General features: G+C 43.1%; 1 protein-coding gene across 1 annotated transcript in view; it reads left to right on the top strand.

Moving 5' to 3' along the window:
- Window positions 1-22,630, top strand: part of LOC124788883 — a 437,882-nt gene that overhangs the window by 258,020 nt on the left and 157,232 nt on the right. Inside the window, exon 5 of the mRNA XM_047256165.1 lies at window positions 3,740-3,973. Coding sequence (XP_047112121.1) covers window positions 3,740-3,973 — 234 coding nt within the window. The remainder of the gene's footprint in view (window positions 1-3,739; window positions 3,974-22,630) is intronic.

Raw genomic sequence — 22,630 nt, 5'->3', positions numbered from 1 at the left:
TGACAAAATACTAGAAGGCCTCTCGTGCTTCACATATTTTCTACTGCCGTTCTTCTGGCTTACAACAACTGCTGCATTGTTCCGCAAACGCACTGTGCAAGTTTTACTTTCACCGCCTCTCGTCCAACATTTATTACTCGTACTATTATATAATCATTCCTAAGCATTTTTCTCCTTCCAGGTACCGATTTTCTTTCGTACTTCTTCTGACAGTATCTCTGGAATGGAGTCATTTCCTCATTCTATAAACTAAGTGTTCGTTTCCTTATGTGCACTTTCAGCTTACACAGAACCTTCAGACTCCGTTAGCATGACCTCTCGGTTCGTAATAACAGTACCGTCTACCATTCTGATATGTGATATAATGTCTAAGCGCAAATGCCCAGTTGTTTCGTCATTATTTGTTTGTTTTCGATCAGTTGCTATATAGTCTTCTCATTATATTGACACTCTTCTCGTAAACATTTCTGAATATCTACGTTTAATTCAGTTAATTCTATTTAATCTCTGTTATCATTTACGTTTGATTCTTTTTCTTTCCTTCTTCTTAATTTGTCTTGTGTCCTTGAAGTTTCGTTTTCTTTATTCCTTTTCGTTCATACAACATCTAATTTTATCATTATTTTTTGTTAAACCATTATTCCTAATTTCTGCAACTGCATATGTACAGTTAAATATCTCTTAGTTACGGTTCAGACGGAGAGGAAAGAGCGTGCAGTAACTACCAGTGATCTTGTTACCACTCAGTTTTCTCGTGTGTCAGCGCTTGATGCTACTGATGACAGTTGACACACGAGTTTGTCTTTAGTTATACAATGATAATACTTATAGAAACATAACATTCTGCCAGTACTTTCCACTAATAGTACTCAGTGTAAGAGCATCTATTTGTGACGATTCATGTATTGTTGATAACTATCATGAAGAACGACTGCGAATGTTGGACATATAAATTTTGACCACTTTTCTAGACATTAGTTTCCCGTTGTATTATAGGATCTTAAAGTTTCCAAGGATGGATCTTGGATGAAAATCTTGAGTTTCATCCTTGCTTTCACTTCCTACTCGTTCATTTAAGGTTGCTGCGAGAGCAATTATTGACACCCTGCATGTCTATTTTGTTGGATTCATTTGAAAACTTGGAATCCCACGTCATAGTGCTAGGTACTGCGACTGTAAGATGACAAATGCAATGTGGCAACGTTCGTGCAGCCACACACGCGAATGTGCATCATGGTGTTCTAGGCAGAACCTTGACCCACGTGAAAATACAGCGTGGCTGCACCTGTGTGGTATATCATCGTTGAGTGCCGCTGACGATGCGCATATGTCTGCTGCAGAGTCAAAGGAGGCCTCACCAGGCGTTGCCGTTGTGGCGGTCCATGGTGCAATCGGTGCCGTTGCACTGTCGAAGTGATCGTCTTGCTGTAGAAAAGCTCACATGCCGAGTCAAGGGACTTGGCATGGCTGTGCGATCCTGCCCGGTTGAGTGAAAATACATCTGCACTCTGTAGGTCGCTAGTCACGCGAGTTCATTGAGTTCCTGTTTGGCGTTGAGCATAGGACTCCTGAGTCAGTAGATACCAAATTCGCATGACATCCCTGGGGTCGCGATCAGCCGGCCGGAGTGGCCGAGAGGTTCTAGGCGCTACAGTCTGGAGCCGCGCGACCACTATGGTCGCAGATTCGAATCCTGCCTCGGGCATGGATGTGTGTTATGTCGTTAGGTTAGTTAGGTTTACGTAGTTCTAAGTTCTAGGGGACTGATGAGCTCAGAAGTTGAGTCCCATTGTGCTCAGAGCCATTTTTTTGATCGCGATCAATGAGAACAGAAAAATCCTGTAACGACAAATCACAGCCTGAATGGTCCATAATACTGCTGCTTTGATAGACGTTTCTCCTTCCGGCATGAAGAATAACACAATCTTCTCACAAACAGCGTTCTGAATGAGAAATCTGCTTCTTAGGCTTTCCCTGTACATACAGAATTTACGTAGATGGCGTTACCTCTGCCTACTTTGCGTGGCTACAGAGCAATAGTAATCATGTGCATCTACATCTACATCGATACTCTGCAAATCACACTTGACGGCCTGGCAGAGGGTTCATCGCACCACCTTCACAATAGTTCTCTATTATTTCAATCTCGGACAGCGCGGGAAAAAAAAACGAACACCTGGATCTTTCCGTACGAGCTCTGATTTCCTTCATTTTATTATGATGATCGTGTCGCCCTATGTAGGTCGGCGTCAACAACATATTTCACATTTGGAGGACAAAGTTGGTGATTGAAATTTCGTTAGTGGATTCCATCGCAACGAAACACGCTTTTGTTTTAATGATGTCCACCCCAAATCCTGCCTGTGGCCCACTTAATTCCAAATGGCCCCGTCACATTAACGTGACCACCGCCTTCGTTCGACGTCAACGTGCAACAACCACTCACAGACGGCAGGTCGCAGCACTAACTGTGGAGGGTATGCAAAGCGAGATGGGGGAACGCAGAAAGCAGTGTAGTCGTCCTAACGAGGAAATGGAGTCATTTATTTGACATCCGAAAGGGCATGATCAATTGCTTTCGGGCCAAGAGTTGAAGGACTGCCAAGGCAGTCAAGTTTGTAAACTCTTCGCACGCCGCCGTGGTTAAAATATACCGTGCATGGCAATATGGTACTATCCAAAACCAATGCTGAAGCAGCTGTGGTGCACATGGGCGGGACGTGCAACTGTTGAGCAACCAACCACCTAGATGAACCAAGGGGCTACCACGAGCTTGTCTTCAGTGGCTGTGCAGTTAACGTTGCTGCGTATGAACCTCCGTAGCAGTGCCCAATTAATGCATCCATGCTGACTGCTGTTCATCAGCGACGAAGGTTGGAATTTCCGCATCAGTACCGCAGCTGGACGTCCACTAAGAGGCGAGCGGTGGCCTTTTCAGCGGAATCAGTTTTTATACTCCATTGGACAGGTGACTGTTGGCATCTGTGACATGAAACGTGTGAAAGCAAACACCCTGCGCAGTCGTCGGGAGCAGAATGTCTTCGTGGCATTCCCTGCCTGATTCCTCAATATGGAATCACATTGGATCAACTGAAGTATGCATCTATCCTTGGGGACCACATCCACTCCTAAATGAAGTTTGTTTTGGCTCAGTACGATAGCATCTACATTAGGACAAAGCAACATGTCATACCGCTCACAGTGTACGTGCTTGGTTCGAAGAACGCCAGAATAAGTTTATCGTACAACCATGGCCACCAGTCTCCCAAGATTTAAACCAAATCAAGAATTTGCGAAGCAACTCCATCGGGCTCTTCATGAGTGGATTGTCAGCTGAGAAACCTAGAGTCGCTGGCCACGGAACTGGAGTCGCCATGGCTCCACATCCCAGTTGGTACCTTCCGGAAGATCGTCGACTCTGTTCTTGCATCTCTCGCAGCAGTCCGCACTGCAAAAGTAGTTATTTAGGTTTTTGACAGATTGTGCCATTAATGTGACTGGATGTCGGCACGCGAATAGTTTACAGACTTTTTGTTCCATGCCGTCTTCATAGTTTTAATTGTCAACAGTGTAGGAGTCATATACACAAAAGTTTCACTTAAGACACATTTTTGCTTCTGATATTCAATATTCAACATTTCGCAGCAGTTAGGTGCCGTAGGAGGAGTTATTATAGGAAACGGAATTGGAATGTCTGGGTCGCCGCTCCCGTGGACGAGTGTGTGGTGTCGTGCTGCAGGGGAGGAGGTGGGCGCGCTTCCGCGGCTGCTGTCGCGCGAGTCGGGCTGCACGGGCACGCCGGTGGCGGCGGCCCTGTCGAGCGGCGTGGTGGCCGCGGGCCTGGCGTGCGCGTGCCCGCTGCGCGCCCTCGCCGCCCTCGCCGCCCTCTGCCCGCTCGTCGCGCACGCCGTCGCCGCCGCCGGCCGCATCCATAGCCACTACCAGCCGCTGAGCGGCAGGCGCACGACTCTGGGTGAGTGTCGCGGCGTGCCGACTATTTGCTTTGTGGGAAGAGGGAGGCCAAGACAGCGCGGATCCAAGGTGGATCGTGACGTTCCAACCTGAAAAAACGCTCAGCCTTTTCCCCACAGCTTCTATTGTATATGCGTTCGACACATATATTCCATACAAGTTCGCCTTCATCCTTTCTGTGCCCACCTCTTTCTCCCCCCATCTCTCTGTCTACCTCATCATCTCACTCCTATTTGTCCACATCCTTCTCCCCGCCCTTTCCATCTCTTCATCCTCACTTTGCCCATCTCCTCCACCCCTTCGTTTCGATCAAATCTTCTTCCCACCTCTCTATTGTCCTCCTCCTCTCTTTATCCAACTCCTCCCCCCCTCTTCCTTTACCACCTGCCACTACCTGTTAATACATCCCCCCCCTGCTTCTTCCATCTCCCCCCTCTTCACCCTCTCTGTCCATCTCCTCCTACCCATCAGCCTGCTCATAAACCCCACAGCATTGTCTGACCATTCCGAAATCTTCACCTTTCTTTGTACACATCATCCTCCCCTCCTCTCTCATTAACTGTCTCTTCCCCCTTCTCTCTCTTTGCTCAGCTGTGATAATTGGCACACATTGGCAGCCTGCCCGCGGTGGCCTAGCGGTTCTAGGCGCTGGAGTCTGGAACCGCAAGACCGCTACGGTCGCAGGTTCGAATCCTGCCTCGGGCATGGATGTTTGTGATGTCCTTAGGTTAGTTAGGTTTAACTAGTTCTAAGTTATAGGGGACTAATGACCTCAGAAGTTGAGTCCCATAGTGCTCAGAGCCATTTTTGAACACATTACGTAATTCCCATTAAGGCATTCATCAAACTGTGAGGCAAGCACAGCAATTCAGCCTGAGGGATAGCAGCAGTAGCATCTTTCTTCTATAGCTATTCCAACGTGTGAGGATCATTTGATTACAACTAGTACTTAAATTTACCACACAGATAAAAATTACAAAAGAGACGCGTGATCGAGATGGCTAGGAGATTGCACTACTTCTGCAGTTTGTCCCTCCTCACAGAACATCTCAGGCATTCGTAAGTAGGTTGTGAAAGGGTGTGTGCTATTGCATCGTCTTGATGAAAATGTCCATACAGTCGTTCATGTCCTGTGAGTTGCTCCTCGTGTGCACATACGGGTTAACATTAACAGTTTGATGAGGTAATCGTATTTCCAAGCAGACACCAAACATTGCACAGAAAACACAATCTTGAGATTGTGCAACGACTCTTCAAAGTGCTGTTGGGATTTTATGACTCATAGTGGTGTATATTATGTGAGTTCAAATATACTGACAGAAGATATGAAAAATTACGGATCCAAAAGTCCTGATCCCACATCATTCAAAATCGACCATCAGAACCGACTGATGCATCGGAATCACAGTTTGCAGCATTTTCTGTGATGATCAGTTCTTCCGCTCGTTAACGAAGGTTAATTTCGCTTTAGTCTTATGAATACAGTATCAGATCAAAAGTATCCCGACGTAACGTGTAACGTGAACTTCGCCAATGTAGTAGTGTATTGTCAATACAAAAGCAATAACAGCAGAATCTGTCGGTCGGGAGAATTCATTGGATTCGAATATGGACTAGCTATTCGATGTCATCTGAGTAACAAATCCATCAGAGATATCACAACCCCTCCACGCCAAAGTGACAAAAGTCATTGGATACCCCCTAATACCGTGTCAGAAATCCTTTTGCCCGACGAAGTGCAAAATTCGACGTGGCATGGACTCAATAAGTTGTTGGAAGTCCCCTGTCATCCATAATTGCGGAAGTGTTGCCAGTGCAAAGTAACCTCTCGACTACGTCCCGTAAATTTTCGTTGGGATTCATGTCGGGCGACCTGGATGACCAAATCATTTACTTGAATTGTCGAGAGTGTTCTTCAAGCCAATCGCGAACAATAGAGGCACGGTGACATTGTCGTCTATAAAAATTCCATCGCTGTTCGGCTGTAAATGGTCTCGAAGCATCCGAACAACATCATTTCCAGTCAATGATCGGTTCAGTTAGACCATAGGACCTAGTTCATTCCATATAAACACAGTCCACACCATTATGGAGATACCAGCAGCCTGCACAGTGCCTTGTTGACGACATGGGTCATGGCTTCGTGGGATCTGCGTCACACTCGAACCCTACCATTTACTCTTACCACCTGAAATCCGACCAGGCCACGGTTTTTACAGTCATGTAGGGTCCAACCGATATGGTCACGAGCTCAGGAGAGACACTGCAGGCGATGTCGTGTTCTTAGGAGAGGCACTCATGTCGGTCATCCGCTGCCATAGCCCATTAACGCAAAATTTCGCACTACTGTCCTAACGGATACGTTCTTTGTACATCCCACATTTATTTCTGCGGTTGTTTCACGCAGTGTTCCTTGCCTGTTAGCGCCGATAACTCTACGCAAACGCCGTTGCTCTCGGTCGTTGGCCGTTGGCCACTGCCGTTGGCCACTGCGTTGCCCGTGGTGAGACGCAATGTATGAAATTTGGTATTTTCGGCACACTTTTGACAGAAACGATCTCGGAATATTGAATCCCCATCGATGTCCGAATGGAATGTCTCACTCATCAAGTCCCAGCTATCACTCCGCGTTCAAAGTTTGTTAATTCGCGTTTTGCTTTACCCAGGCCGGAAACCTTTCCACATGAATCACCCTAGTACAAATGACAGCTCCGCCAATGCACTGCCCTTTCGTACCTTGAGTGAGCAATTCTACCGCTATCTGTATATGCGCATATCGCTACCCCACATGTGACCCTAGTCGGTTGTTGGTGATGTGATTGTGAAGTGGCTACGCGAAGGAACATCAGCTAAACCACGACCGAGCAGACTTCATGATGATGGGCAGGGGCCTTCTAATATTGCGAAGGTGGACAAAAAAAAGTCATAAAATCGGCAGACTGACTCAATCCTGAGTTACAATGTGCTACTGGAAGCTCAGCTAGCACATTGATTGTGTGTAGATAGTTAAAAATAATAGGGTACAATGGTCGAGCAGCTACTCATAAACCACACATATCTGCAGTCACTGCTAAGAGGCTCTTGAGGCTGTATAATGAGCGGAAATGAATGGAAATGAGTGATTCGAATGATGAATCCCGCTATCCCCGATGGGAATCCGATGGAAAGGCTTGGCTTTGGAGAATACCTCGAGAACGTTACCAGCCATCATTTGTAGTGCCAACAACGAAGTATGGAGCAGATTGTGTAACGGTATGGTGATATTTGTCGTGGTGAGGATGTCGTCCCCTTTTTCACCATAAGAAAACGTTGAATGTGGAAGCATGTGATCACATTTTGCAACATTCTGTGCTGCCAACAGTAGAGGAAGAGTTCAGAGATGATGACTTGGTTTCAGCATGACAATGCATCCTATCATAGAGCAGCGTCCATGAGGTAATGGCTTGTGGACAATAACATTCCTGAAATTGACTGGCCTCCCCAGAGTTCCGACCTGAAACCAATTAAACATCTTGGGGATGACGTAGAATTCGCTCCAGACCCCAGCGCCCAACATCACTACTTTGGTCTCGGCTCTTTAGGAAGAATGGGTTGCTGTTCGTCCACAGACATTCGGACACCTCGTTAAAGTGTCCTCAACAGTGTTCAAGCCGTTAGAAAGGTGGAAAGGTGGACACACACACCACATTAATGTCCGCTAACAGGTGTCCAGATAGACCCGTCCAGAGGTTCGATGTTTCAGCCAGTTTGGATGTGATTTTTAGGTATCCGACTAGGTGAATACCGCTTTGCACCCATATACCATCAAGTTACTTGATTCTGAAACATTTCTAAAACGTTCACACTCTTTCACATCGGATAACACAAAACAGATTGGGTCCACAAATTCGTTCCTGGGCGGCAAGGGATGGCGGCAGCAAGGTCATCCGGCCTCTGCCACTAACACTGCCAAGTCCAGATTAACATGCCTAACTTATAATGAAAGGCCTAAGGCCCGGAAGAAGAAATACAGATGTCCGGACACTTTTCATCAGATAGTGTATTTTCCGTGGCAGTTTTATTTCGACCTCCTTGATTACACCGCTACATACACGCATAAGAAGAGTTGTTAGAAGAGATAAAAAGAAACGTGTTATGTGTGGAAAAGTCACAGGTGTGCCGTTTCCTCTTTATTAGTCCTTCAAGGTTCTGACAATCACTTTTGAACTCTGGACAGCTGTCTCTTAATTATGTGAACTACGGACAAAGGGCAACTGGGGACATGTGAACTGCGAACAGAGGATGAGTCAGCCAGTTAGAGGTTAGCTGATTGTCTTCCATGTTCGCCACCTAAATTACAATTAACACATCAGTCAGCAAACACAGCATTGACAAACATCGAATCGTCAGAAATATGTCATCAGGTTTCATCTTCTTCAGTTCTTGGGGCAAAAACTGTAAGCTAACTCTGTTAAAAAAAACTAAGCGATCGATGACTCTTTTCCTCAACTCTTCCATCTGCTCTCCTGGACTAACATTGTAGGTGCTCGACAGCTTCAAGTAGGCATTACAAGTTTTCTTAGTAATTCAGATTGTAACTGGAGTGTTTGTAGCTATACATTGTACCTAAAATATCGAAACAGTATTGACAAGCACATCTCAGATACCATCTTTCAACTCCTTCCGCGGTGGTACTTCCTGTAGAGGCTGGTACTTCCGTGTCCAGCCCTCCGCCACACACCGTTGGGTGGCTTGCGGAGTATAAATGTAGATGTAGATGTAGCCGCTGCGTCTTCCTGTTGCCAACTGGTGTGGTTGAATCGAATGCCTGCTTTGTGGTATCGGTGGGCTATGATAGCACATAAACGACATAATGAAATAGGAATGTGAAACACCAACACGAGAAGTGAGTAAACAAAACTGAATATAACTAAGTGGATGAGCAGAACGACGTGTTTCTCGAACGTGAGTAAATGACTGTCCGCAGTTCACAAGTTTCAGCAGCGAGAGTGAAGGGGCGAATTATCGGATTAGTCGATAAGCGGATAAGCCGGCTCGGTCCGCATTTCACATGGCAACATAATGAGGTGGAACCCGGTGTACGCAGTTCACATGCAACCGATTTGACGATGTACCACTTTGGCCAACGTTCAGAATTGTTTTGACACTTCGTATGCAACATGTTAACATCGGAATCTAAGTTGCAACAGAAATACTACGTACTGCTGGTAAGGGCGGTTATCATTACTACTAATAATATCCATGTCCCGGGATAAACAATTACATTATAATTGTTTATGTTGTGATAACCTGAAAGTTTTCACTGATGTTTGCAGTTTCTTGATGGCTGATTACAATCTGAGTTAGCTGGCATGCATCTCATGTACGGGGAGGTATGGTGTAAGAGTCGAGCACCAAGGCGCCTTTTACACAGAACGATTTCCGATAAGAAAGTTATCAAATCAATTGACATTGCAAGCACTTGATGGCGGTCTCCGTGGAACAGGATCCATTACACCAGACTGATGGAAAGTTGGTTGACTTCATAATATGTGAACTTTTCACTTTGAAGAAGCTATGTCATAACGAACTGGGGAAACCCCTTTACCAGTAAGCAATCCACAGCCAAGGAAATAAATACCTCCATATCCATTGTGTGGAGCGTCCTACACGAGAGGAGAATGCATCCATTCAAGTATCAAAAGGTACAGTACCTATCAGCTGATACATTTCCACAACGCGTAGATTCCTGCCAGTAATTTTGACGCTAGCAAACAACAGTAACTTCGAAACGTGTGTTTAGATTATTGAAGAGACCACCTTCACAAGGAAAGGAATATTCAAGAGCAGCAATAGCTGTGTCTGGTAGTTCTATCATCAGCAGAAATTTATCATAAATGTGTGGCCTGGGTTTAGCTAACTGCGCTGTACGTTCTGCCTGATATGCTCGGCGAAAGGAACTGCCTTATTTATTTCCTTGAAGTACTACCGGAAATGGAGAATATGCCGCTAGCAGTCGGGCAAATATTATGGTTCCAGCACGATGGAGTCCCACCACAGATTTCCGTTGATGTCACATAACATTTATAACATGTTTCGTCGAGTTGCTGGATTGGGACAGGTGGACCAGTACTGTAGCTACCAAGGTCTCCCAGCGTCTTTCCTATGGATTTCATTTTGTGGGGAAGATGAAACATTTGATGTACGAGACACTGAATGACAGTCAATAGGTGGCAGCACTGGCGCAGATCGCACACGCTTGAGTATTAAGCTCGTGAAGATAAGAAATTGATTCTACACTACTGGCCATTAAAATTGCTACACCACGAAGATGACGTGCTACAGACGCGAAATTTAACCGACAGGAAGACGACGCTGTGATATGCAAATGATTAGCTTTTCAGACCATTCACACGAGGTTGGCGCCTGGTGAAACGTTGTTGTGATGCCTAGTGTAACGAGCAGAAATGCGTACTATCACGTTTCCGACTTTGATAAAGGTCGGACTGTAGCCTATCGCGATTGCGGTTTATCGTATCGCGACATTGCTGCTCGCGTTGGTCGAGATCCAATGACTCTTAGCAGAATATGGAATCGGTGGGCTCACGAGGGTAATACGGAACGGCGTGCTGGATCTCAACGGCCTCGTATCACTAGCAGTCGAAAAGACAGGCATCTTATCCGCATGGCTGTAACGGATCGTGCAGATACCTCTCGATCCCTGAGTCAAAAGATGGGGACATTTGCAGGACAACAATCATCTCCACGAACAGTTCGACGACGTTTGCAGCAGCATGGACTATCAGCTGGGAGACCATGGCTGCGGTTACCCTTGATGCTGAATCTCAGACAGGAGCGCCTGCGATGGTATACTCAACGACGAACCTGGGTGCACAAATGGCAAAACATCATTTTTTCGGATGAATCCAGGTTCTGTTTACAGCATCATGATGGTCGCATCCGTATTTGGCGACGCCGCAGTGAACGCTCATTGGAAGCCTGTATTCGTCATCGCCATACTGGCGAATCACCCGGTGTGATGGTATGGGGTGCCATTGGTTACACGTCTCGGTCACCTCTTAATCTCATTGACGGCACTTTGAAGAGTGGACGTTACATTTCAGATGTGTTACGACCCGTGGCTCTAGCCTTCATTCGATTGCTGGGAAACCCTACATTTCAGCAGGATAATGCACGACCGCATGTTGAGGTCCTGTACGGGCCTTTCTGGATACAGAAAATGTTCGACTGCTGCCCTGGCCAGCACATTCTGAAGATCTCTCACCAATTGAAAACGTCTGGTCAACGGTGGCGGAGCAAACTGCCTAGTCACAATACGCCAGTCACTACTCTTGATGAACTGTGGTATCGTGTTGCAGCTGCATGGGCAGCTGTACGTGTACACGCCATTCAAACTCTGTTTGACACAATGCCCAGGCGTATCAAGGCCGCTATTGCGGCCAGAGGAGGTTGTTATGGGTACTGATTTCTCAGGATCTATGCACCAAAATTGCGTGAAAATGTAATCACATGTCAGTTCTAGTATAATATATTTTTCCAATGAATACCCGTTTATCAACTGCATTTCTTCTTGGTGTATCAATTTTAATGGCCACTAGTGTATAACAACTGTCAATTAAGTTAATATTACACCCTAACGAAGTTGATTAGAATCTGTTTTATGTTATGAATTGAAGGTTTCACTCGTTTCAAAGCATTCCTGGAAAAAAAAAACATACATATGGGCCGGTTTCCGCGTACTTTTGGCGTAGGTTTACATACAATTTTAAGACATTTCTTTAAGTATTAAGTGAAAAATTTAGGTTGTTTCATCACACGTTTATTTAGTAGTACTGTACCTACTCGGGGAATTAAACGTTTTAGCTTCTGTCTTTTATTTCCTTTCAAAACGCATAAAGAACTCATCGAGCATACACAATCAAAGGCTTAATTTTTTGGATATACAAGTTTTGATTCTTAACGTTAGTTTAACTGCATTACTTTACTATATTAACAGTATACACGTACATTAGTGTACCACATAAGTTTAGTGACTTTTGTGATGTGTAGTTACTAGAAAATTACTGTTATTGCGTAACTAAATTTTGTAAAAAGTATTGTAAACAACCATGAGAGAGAAGTGTTTGAGCTGCCGTAGGAAAGTCAGTTCTGTGGTACTGTGCAGCTGTTGTGGCAGATGGCTACCTTGGGGTGAATGTAGTGGCATGGGAATCAGGGAAGTAAATTGGTATTTTCCATGGTATTGCAGATTATGTTCAAGGGATAGGAAAATAGGAAAATAAGGGAACAGGAAGGGAAGATTAGAGTCCTTGCAGGCTGAACTGGATGGTGCTAGGGAGCAACTTATGAGGTTAAGGTGGGAGGAGGGTGAAGACAGTTGGGATGTGGTAGCAAGGATCAGGGGCCACAGAAAAAGAACAGTATCACACAGTTTCACCATTGCCACAAACAACAGATTTGCCGTGCTACCTCAGTCAGCTAAGAAACAGGCTCAAGTAGATGTAAGTGTAGTCAGAACTCACTAGGAAACCAACTGTTGCAAAAAAAGTAGAAAGTAGGAAGAAAGTTCTGTTGTTAGGTAGTAGCCAAGGAAGTGTGGGCCAGATTTTGTAGGAAAAATTAGTTGACAGGTATCAGGTCACAAGTATTTTCAAGCCCAGTGCATGTCTTAGGCAAGTGATAGAGGATGTAGGATCATTGTGCAAGGGTTTTACAAAGCAGGATCATGTTGTGGTAGTGATGGAGCGGGAAACAGTTTTGATATCGATCAGGGCTACAATATTGAGTGTGACCTGGTAAAAATAACACCTGAAACGAACCATACAAATGTTGGCTTGGTTCCTACTTTCATGCAGTATGAGCAGACCTGTCAGGAGGGTCAATATGTAGCTAGATTAGCTGCTTCGGGTGGCTACTTTGTCAGGCATAGGTTTGGTTCTTGTTGATGGTATTGGTAGGTGGGACTTCACAAGAAATGTCCTGCATCTCAGTAGGAAAGGCAAGGGTAAACTGGCTGGGATGATAGCAAAATCTTTAAGGGAGGGGGGGGGGGGGGGAGGGGGGAGAGACTGAACTCATGGGAGTACTTTTTTAGGCTAAGATCAGTGTCCAATCATCCTACATTGATTGAAATTAAACTTAATGAAAAGTTCAGACAGTCAGGTATTAGAGATGTGAAAATATCACAAGATTCTCATAACAAAAAATGGTTCAAATGGCTCTGACCACTATGGGACTTAACATCTGTGGTCATCAGTCCCCTATAACTTAGAACTACTTAAACCTAACTAACCTAAGGACATCACATACATCCATGGCCGAGGCAGGATTCGAACCAGCGACCGTAGCAGTCATTCTCATAACAGTACAGTGTAAAAAAACGTTAGTATTTCACAAGATTCACATAAAAGTACAGTGAAAAATAATGTTAATATATTGCACCAGAATATTAGGTGATTAAGAAACAAAGTAGATGAGCTTCTTGTTTGTTTAGAAGATTTAGAAACTGAGTGTGGAATAGATGTACTATGCCTGTCTGAACACCATATAGTCACAGGTATGGAAATGGGAAATGTAGTTGGATATTAGCTTTCAGCACATGTAAGTAGAGACAAAATGGAGAGAGGAGGAGTTGCCACATATGTTAAAATCCGTCATAGTGTGAAAAATTTGGAAACTAAAAAATTATGTGTAGTGCAACATATAGAAGCATGTGCACATGAGCTTAAACTATTTAAAGGCACTTTCATAATTCTGGCCGTGTATAGGTCCCCAGTGGGAAATTTTCAACTCAAATGGAAGCAAATTATTGTTTGAGGAGATTTCAACGTAGATTTCCTGAAAGAGTCCGATAGAAATCTTGACCTTGAAGTATTACTTGGTTCTTCCAATTAGACATCAGTTATTGGTTTTCCTACTCGGGTGGTACAGGAAATCAGCACACTGATAGATAATGTTTTCATAGACCAAGATAAATTTAATCAAATAAAAATTTTTCCTGCTAATAATGATACACAGCTGATCATGATACACAGCTAGTTACAGTACATAATATAGCTCCATACAGTAATGCAAAACAGTCCTCCAAAATAGTACGTTCCATTAACGATTTAACAATTCAAAATTTTAGGGAAGGCTTGCAACAGTTAGATTGGGATGAGGTGTACAGGGAACATGATGCTACTTTAAAATTTAACCTATGTCATGATACCTTTGTGAGTATATTTGAAAACAGTTTCCCCAAGAAAACAGTGAAATATAATTGTAAGAAACCATGTAAAAAGCCATGGCTTACTAAAGGGATGAAAATATCTTGTAAACAGAAAAGGGAAATGTATCTTATAGCTAGTAGGAGTAATGATCCCAAAACAGTGAAACATTGTAAAAACTACTGCACTGTATTAAGAAAAGTTATAAAAAAGTCTAGAAGTATGTGCCTTATGTCTGAGATTAGCATATCTGAAAATAAAATTCAAAAAATTTCGAATATTGTGAAAAGGGGAACAGGGCAAGCGAGAGGACAGGAAGACTGTATTTCTATCAGACACACTGAAAAGTTTGTTAACAAGAAGTCAGACGTAGAAAATATTTTTAATGATCATTTTTAAGTGTTGTAGAGAAAACAAGATCCAGCTATTCATTAGAAAATGTAAGGCAGTATATGAAAGAGGCAGTACCTACACAATTTGATAAAATTGAAATTCAACGCACCTCTCCTATGGAAATTAGGAAAATAATAAATTCACTCAAAAGTAAAAGCTCACATGGAATTGATGGCATTTCCAACAGATTACTAATAGCTTGTGACCAAAAAATAAGTAGGATTCTCAGCCACATATGTAGTAACTGACTTAAACAGAGTATTTTTCCAGATTGACTGAAATATGCTATTGTTTAACCATTACATAAAAAAGGGGATAGATTTGATGCTAACAACTACCACCCGCCAGCCGTTGTGGCCATGCGGTTCTAAGCGCTTCAGTCTGGAACCGCATGGCCGCTACGGTCGCAGATTCGAATCCTGCCTCGGGCATGGATGTGTTTGATGTATTTAGGTTAGTTAGATTTAAGTAGTTCTAGGTTCTAGACCACAGATATAGATTCCCATAGCACTCAGAGCCATTTGATCCATTTTTTAACTACCATCCAATTTCACTTCTGACAGATTTATCCGAAATTCTTGAAAAAGTAATATATTCAAGAGTAGCATCACATATTTGTAAAAATGAAGTACTAACAAAATGTCAGTTTGGTTTTCAGAAGGCCTTTCAACAGAAAATGTTATATACGCTTTCACTGATGAAATGTTAAATGTATTGAATAACTAAACAATACCCATTAGGATATTTTGTGATCTCTCAAAGGCTTTTGATTGTTTGAATCATGAAATTCTTCAAGATAAGCTTAAGTATTGTGGTATGAGGGGGACAGTGCACAAATGGTTTAATTCATGCTTAACTGGAAGAATGCAGAAGGTTGAAATTAACAGTACAGATAGTCTGCAAAAACCAGCAGAATCCTCTAACTGAAGAGGTATCAAGAATGGAGTCGCACAGGGTTCAGTCTTGGGTCCCTTATTGTTCTTAATATATATTAACGACTTGACACTCTATATTCATGAAGATGCAAAGCTGATTCTTTTTGCTGATGATACAAGTATAGTAATCACACACAAGAAGCAAGAATCAGCTGAGGAAATTACAAATAATGTCTTTCAGAAAATTATTAAGTGGTTCTCTGCAAATGAACTCTCACCAAACTTTGAGAAAACACAGTTAATACAATTCTGTACAGCAAATGGCATAACACCATTGATTAATATAGACTATAAAGGTAAGGCTGTTGCTAAGGCAGAATACTCAAAATTTCTGGGCGTGTGCACTGATGAGAAACTGAATTGGAAGAAACACATCGATGATCTGCTGAAATGGTTAGGTTCAGCTACTTATACTTATTAGGCTTATTGCAAATTTTGGTGATAAACATATCAAAATGGTTCAAATGGCTCTGAGCACTATGTGACTTAACATCTATGGTCATCAGTCCCCTAGAACTTAGAACTACTTAAACCTGACTAACATAAGGACATCACACAACACCCAGTCATCGCGAGGCAGAGAAAATCCCTGGCCCCGCCAGGAATCGAACCCGGGAACCCGGGCGTGGGAAGCGAGAACGCTACCGCGAACTCGGGGTATTCACAGTACCTTCGCAATACATACATTCACTTCTGAAATTTGTCATGGATAACTCAACCCCAATTCCAAAATAACAGCGGAGTGCGTAGCTACAACACTAGAAGAAAGGATGATATTCACTATTCTGGATTAAATCTCATTTTGGCACAGAAAGGGGTGAATTATGCTGCCACAAAAATCTTTGGTCATTTGCCAAATAGTATTAAAGTCTAACAGATAGCCAACCAACATTTAAAAGCAAATTAAAAGAATTTCCGAATGGCAACTCCTTTTACTCAATATATGAATTTTTAGACATGAAGTAGTTACTGTAAAAAAATTAATTAACTATTTTGTGTAAAGAAAACTTATGTTAAAGTGACACATTCCACATCATTACGAAATGTCGTATTCATGATCTATGGAACAAGGATTAATGTATGTATGTATTTAGAGGTGGCTGCCCATTTGATTGAAGCCGCAGCCTTTAGTCATGAGACGCCTGGTTTTTTCGAGTGTCTTAGACAATCATTAGCACACAGAAGCAAGTTGTCCGTTTGTGTAAGCGAACGACTTTTTCAGCAATGTCTCTAAAACAGTATTCAACAGACAGCAATTTTAACAATGTCTCTTAACAACGTCTCTTAAGATCACTGGCGTCGAAACCTTCGTGCACCCCTAGCAAGTATATGGTGCACCTGTGACATTTTTGTCATGTACATCAATTTTCAAAATTTCACAGCTAACTCACGAAGAATATCGTAGCATGACAACAAAGAGCCTCGATAGCGACAATTAATTATAAAATATACAAGCAAGTTTAACGTATGATACTTCTGTGAGGGCCTATCCATGTGGGTGGGCTTGCGACCTGAATGTAACATTCCAGCCAACTAATGATGACTTCGCATGCTAATTAAATGCGACACACTTATTTAATAATAATAATAATAATAATAATAAAATACGAGAGAGGGAATGTCTTCCCGAATGTAGATGGATATTGCTAAATGAAATAATGATAAACAAAGTTATGAGACCCTTTGTTATTACAGTTCTTAAATTAATTTCGTATCACATGTTCTCAGATTATGTGATGTACGTTTCTCGAATACAGGGAGTGAGGATGTAAGAGCAGACATTTCCATATGTGGTACCTTAATATATACACACATCAGAGAGTTGGTTCTGTTTTCTCTGTGTATAACAGTCTTTTCGCAAACACAGCATACCTGACGTTTTCTGCATGGTTGTAACTGCACCACTAAGTGAACTCTGCCTGTCACTATAGACTACCTGTGTTGTGTTCACACATCGCTCTTCAATGTCTAACCCGCTTTCCAGGGGAAAATAAGCATTAAGGGCTTGCTCTTGCAACATGCACTTGGCGGTACTAACCAACCCAAAAACATGTAATAGCTATAATTATTAGTCTGGAAATTACATAAACACTGATTTATTGTTGTTCCATATGCCGTCCCCAGTCACGAATAGAAATATTTGCGCTTATGCTTTAGTTTTAAGTGATTCACTATATAACAAACACTGTCTGAACAGGCCTTGAAGGCCCAACGTTACCGGCCGGCCATCGTGTCATTCTCAGCCTTTAGGCGTCAGCGTTGTCAGTTTTCGTGACTGGTGCCGCTACTTCTCAATCAAGTAGCTCCTCAACTGGCATCAGAATGACTGAGTGCACCTCGCTTAACAACAGCACCCGGTAGACCCGAACGGTGACCCATCCAAGTGCTAGCCAAGCCTGAAAGTGCTAAATTTCGGTGATTTGATGAGAATTGTTGCCTGCAACATTTTTTTTTTCCTCGCTAGCCGAAAGGTTGCCAAATTCCTCACGTGAATCAGCTCAGTGCGATATGCAAATGGTTGATTACGGAGGGACGCTCCTAATCCCACAGAAAACAGAAACTATTGCAAAGTATACGTAATTGTTCCGCAGACTGTCGGTTGGGTGCACCGCGACTTGTAGAGCTTGTTCGTAATTTGATTCCTAGAGGCCTTACGGTCTTACAACACACCCAGTTTGCTGTACAGCTGTACAGCGTCTCGTCCTTCAGAACTATCGTTTCGGAAACTTACTTTTTGACACTTCTAAATCTGACAGGCGCATTTTGTTTGAAATGTGGCCACTGAAGTGCAAAAGCCTTACTTCTTTTCATAGTCCATCCTTCTCTGTCTTGATGATTCATCCCTAATGAACTCGACGTCGATAGGACGTCTGTTTAAGCTCTCTTACTATTGCTTTTTTCTATTTTTTAACTAAAAGTATGTAATTCAGAAACAAACAGCAACCTGCGGATGAATGTATACCTAACTGTTCGAAGAAAGCCACTAATTCCGAAATACCAAACCTAAACGGAAGTAAAAGTGCCTGATTTCGGAATCTCACGTTGATTAATTGCAGGTGGTGTCCCCCGTGTCTCCAGGCCTTTTGTAAGTAAACCTACCCCTCTTGTGATTTCTGAATAGTATGCTTGCTATTACCCGCTGAAGCTTATTAACACCTACGACCGATCCCATATTGTGCCGTAAAACCATCTTCAATGTCTTCCCTGTGACAACGTTCCAGTCCACCATTACTGTTAGATTACCACGTTCTTTCACAACGCCACAGCCTAGTACGAAAGGGAAATCTGAAAGATAAACAGTTTACACATTAAACTGAAGATTTTGAAACATGTCACTACAGAAGACTGCTAAATATTAGATGGGCGGATCAACGCACATAAACAAAAGTTTTGCTTCACACCTTAATTTCGAAATTCATGCCATAGCAAATAAAAGCTGGCTCTCAGGCATGCGTGTATGTTCATTTTCAATGTTCCCAAATCACCAAAGAGAAAAAGAAAAAAGAAAACATTTGTGTAATGACACGATTTTCTGTTTCCTATGAGGGTTTTCTTATAGCAGACTCAAGTAACATCAGTACATTGTGAAATGTCCCCTTGCTCGGATGCAAATTTGAAACCATCGTGGCATACCGTCAGTGACACCATCAAACGAGCCCTGATTCAAATTGTCCCAATCTTCAATGGTGATTCTGATTAAGTCGTACTGGTCGTTGTCGACTTCCAAAAACAGCTCGCTTCAATCGATCCCACACATGTTCTATTGGGTTCACGACAGGGGAACAGGCAGGCCTCTCCAATCTGCTATCGCTAGCATGCTGAAGGAACATGTTCACGAGAACAGCACGATGGGCAAGCGAGTTATCATCTAGCAACATGAGAGTGCCACCAAAATTTTGGCGGTACAATGATTGCAAAATTTCGTCCTGGTAGATGATTATCTCACTAGGGGTAACATAGATACTGCCTATAAGAAAATTAAAGAGACCTTTGGAGAAAAGAGAACCACTTGTCTGAATATCAAGAGCTCAGATGAAAACCCAGTTCTAAGCAAAGAAGGGAAAGCAGAAAGGTGGAAGGAGTATATAGATTGTCTATACAAGGGCGATGTACTTGAGAGCAATATTATGGAAATGGAAGAGGATGTAGATGAAGACGAAATGGGAGATAAGATACTGCGTGAAGAGTTTGACAGAGCACTGAAAGACCTAAATCGAAACAAGACCCCGGGAGCAGACAACGTTCGATTAGAACTACTGACAGCCTTGGGAGAGCCAGTTCTGACAAAACTCTACCATCTGGTGAGCAAAATGTACGAGACAGGCGAAATACCCTCAGACTTCAAGAAAAATATAATAATTCCAATCCTAAGAAAGCAGGTGTTGAAGGATGTGAAAATTACCGAACTATCAGTTTAATAAGTCACGGCTGCAAAATACTAACGTGAATTCTTTGTAGACGAATGGGAAAACTGGTAGAAGCCTACCTCGGGGAAGTAATTTTGTAATCCGTAGAAATATTGGAACACGTGAGGCAATATTGACCCTACGACTTATATTAGAAGCTAGATTAAGAAAAGGCAAATCTACGTTTCTAGCATTTGTAGACTTAGAAAAAGCTTTTGACAATGTTGACTAGAATACTCTCTTTCAAACTCTGAAGGTGGCAGGGGTAAAATACAGGGAGCGAAAGGCTATTTACAATTTGTACAGAAACCAGATGGCAGTTATAAGAGTCGAGGGACATGAAAGAGAAGCAGTGGATGGGGAGGGAGTGAGACAGGGTTGTAGCCTCTCTCAGATGTTATTCAATCTATATATTGAGCAAACAGTAAAGGAAACAAAAGGAGAAATCGGAGTAAGTATTAAAATCCATGGAGAAGAAATAAAAACTTTAAGGTTCGCCGATGACATTGTAATTCTGTCAGAGACAGCAAAGGACCTGGAAGAGCAGTTGAACGGAATGGACAGTGTCTTGAAAGAAGGATATAAGATGAACATCAACAAAAGCAAAACGAGGATAATGGAATGTAGTCGAGTTAACTCGGGTGATGCTGAGGGAATTATATTAGGGAATGAGACACTTAAAGTAGTAAAGGAGTTTTGCTATTTGGGGAGCAAAATAACTGATGATGGTCGAAGTAGAGAAGATATAAAATGTAGACTGGCAATGGTAAGGAAAGCGTTTCTGAAGAAGAGAAATTTGTAACATCGAGTATAGATTTAGGTGTCAGGAAGTCGTTTCTGAAAGTATTTGTATGGAGTGTAGCCATGCACGGAAGTGAAACATGGACGATAAATAGGTTGGACAAGAAGAGATTGGAAGCTTTCGAAATGTGGTGCTACAGAAGAATGATGAAGATTATATGGGTAGATCACATAACTAATGGGGAGGTATTGAATAGATTTGGGGGGAAGAGGAGTTTGTGGCACAACTTGACTAGAAGAAGGGATCGATTCGTAGGACATGTTCCGAGGCATCAAGGGATCACCAATGTAGTATTGGGGGGCAGCGTGGAGGGTAAAAATCGTAGAGGGAGACCAAGAGATGAATACCTTAAGCAGATTCAGAAGGATGTAGGCTGCATTACATACTGGGAGATGAAGCAGCTTGCACAGGATAGAGTAGCATGAAGACCTGCATCAAACCAATCCCAGGACTGAAGACCACAACAACAACATCATCTTCGAGCAATGAAATTGCCCTTACCAACCGCGAAAGTGGTATGGTGGCCCCATGTAATGCCACCCGATGACATGAGTCCACCACCACCTTGTTGCACCTGTGGCACACAGGGCTGGAGGTGTCCAGTATTATCAGATTGTTTCCAAACCCGTTGTTTGCGACTGTAAGGGTACGAACAGATCCGAGTTTCGTCTATAAACAACACCCGACGCCTATCATGGGGCGGCCTTTCCGCAATATCTTTTGTCCATCTGTAATGGAGTCCGTGGTGTTGTGGTATACGACGTGGGGAGTGGCGATACGCATCATGCCATCATCCTCTAACAGTATCGTGCGATACGTAACGTCCTGCAGCCTCTTCGACCGTTGAATTAAGTTCTGGAACACTCCGGCCACAGTTCATTTGACTCAAAAATCACAGATATCAGTCATCCTGTCCACCTGTCCAACGTGGACAGCCTGTGTGGTGTATGTCCTCAGTACCACCTGTCTATTGGAACCGATTCCACGACCGCATCGCATCACTTCGACTCCCGTGCACTTCCCTGGTCGACACTTTACTGCGCGTAATGTGACGATGTGGACATAATCACGACTCTCCTTCGTGGCACAATGGATGTTCACTCCACCATTCCATACACGTCTCTAATGCGTCCCTACTGGGCTTTATTCTTAACTGAAGTGCTGCAATCCATGCGAATGTGTTCTGCCCGCAGGTAGCTCAAAATGGTTCAAATGGTTCTAACAAGGGAACCTCCCCATCGCACCCCCCTCAGATTTAGTTGTAAGTTGGCACAGTGGATAGGCCTTGAAAAACTGAACAGAGATCAACCGAGAAAACAGGAAGAAGTTGTGTGGAACTATGAAAAAAATAAGCAAAATATGCAAACTGAGTACTCCATGCGCAAGATAGGAAACATAAAGGAAGGTGTAAGCTTAGTAGCGCCGCGGTCCCGTGGTTAACGTGAGCAACTCTGGAGCGAAAGGTCCTTGGTTCAAGTCTTATCTCGAGTGGAAAATTTAGTTTTTTATTTTCATACAATTATTATCTGTCCGTCCATCCGCCCGATGCGAGGTAACTGCGCCGTAGTATGGGGACGCTACACCTAAACAAACATCGAAACACACTTTTTGGGAGTGGTTATCACATCCATAAGAAAACCTAAATCGGGCAAGGTAGAAGAATCTTTTTACCCATTCGGCAAGTGTACAAGTTAGGTGGTTCGACAACATATTCCTGTCATGTGACGCACATGCCGTCACCATTGTCGTATAGATTATATCAGACGTATTTTCCTGAGGAGGAATCGGTTGACCTATGACCTTGCGATCAAATGTTTTCGGTTCCCGTTGGAGAGGCACGTCCTTTCGTCTACTAATCGCACGGTTTTGCGGTGCGGTCGCAAAACACAGACACTAAACTTATTACAGTGAACA

The sequence above is a fragment of the Schistocerca piceifrons genome, chromosome 3, assembly GCF_021461385.2.
Source record: "Schistocerca piceifrons isolate TAMUIC-IGC-003096 chromosome 3, iqSchPice1.1, whole genome shotgun sequence".
NCBI lineage: Eukaryota > Metazoa > Arthropoda > Insecta > Orthoptera > Acrididae > Schistocerca > Schistocerca piceifrons.
This window is presented reverse-complemented; position numbering and strand designations above follow the sequence as displayed.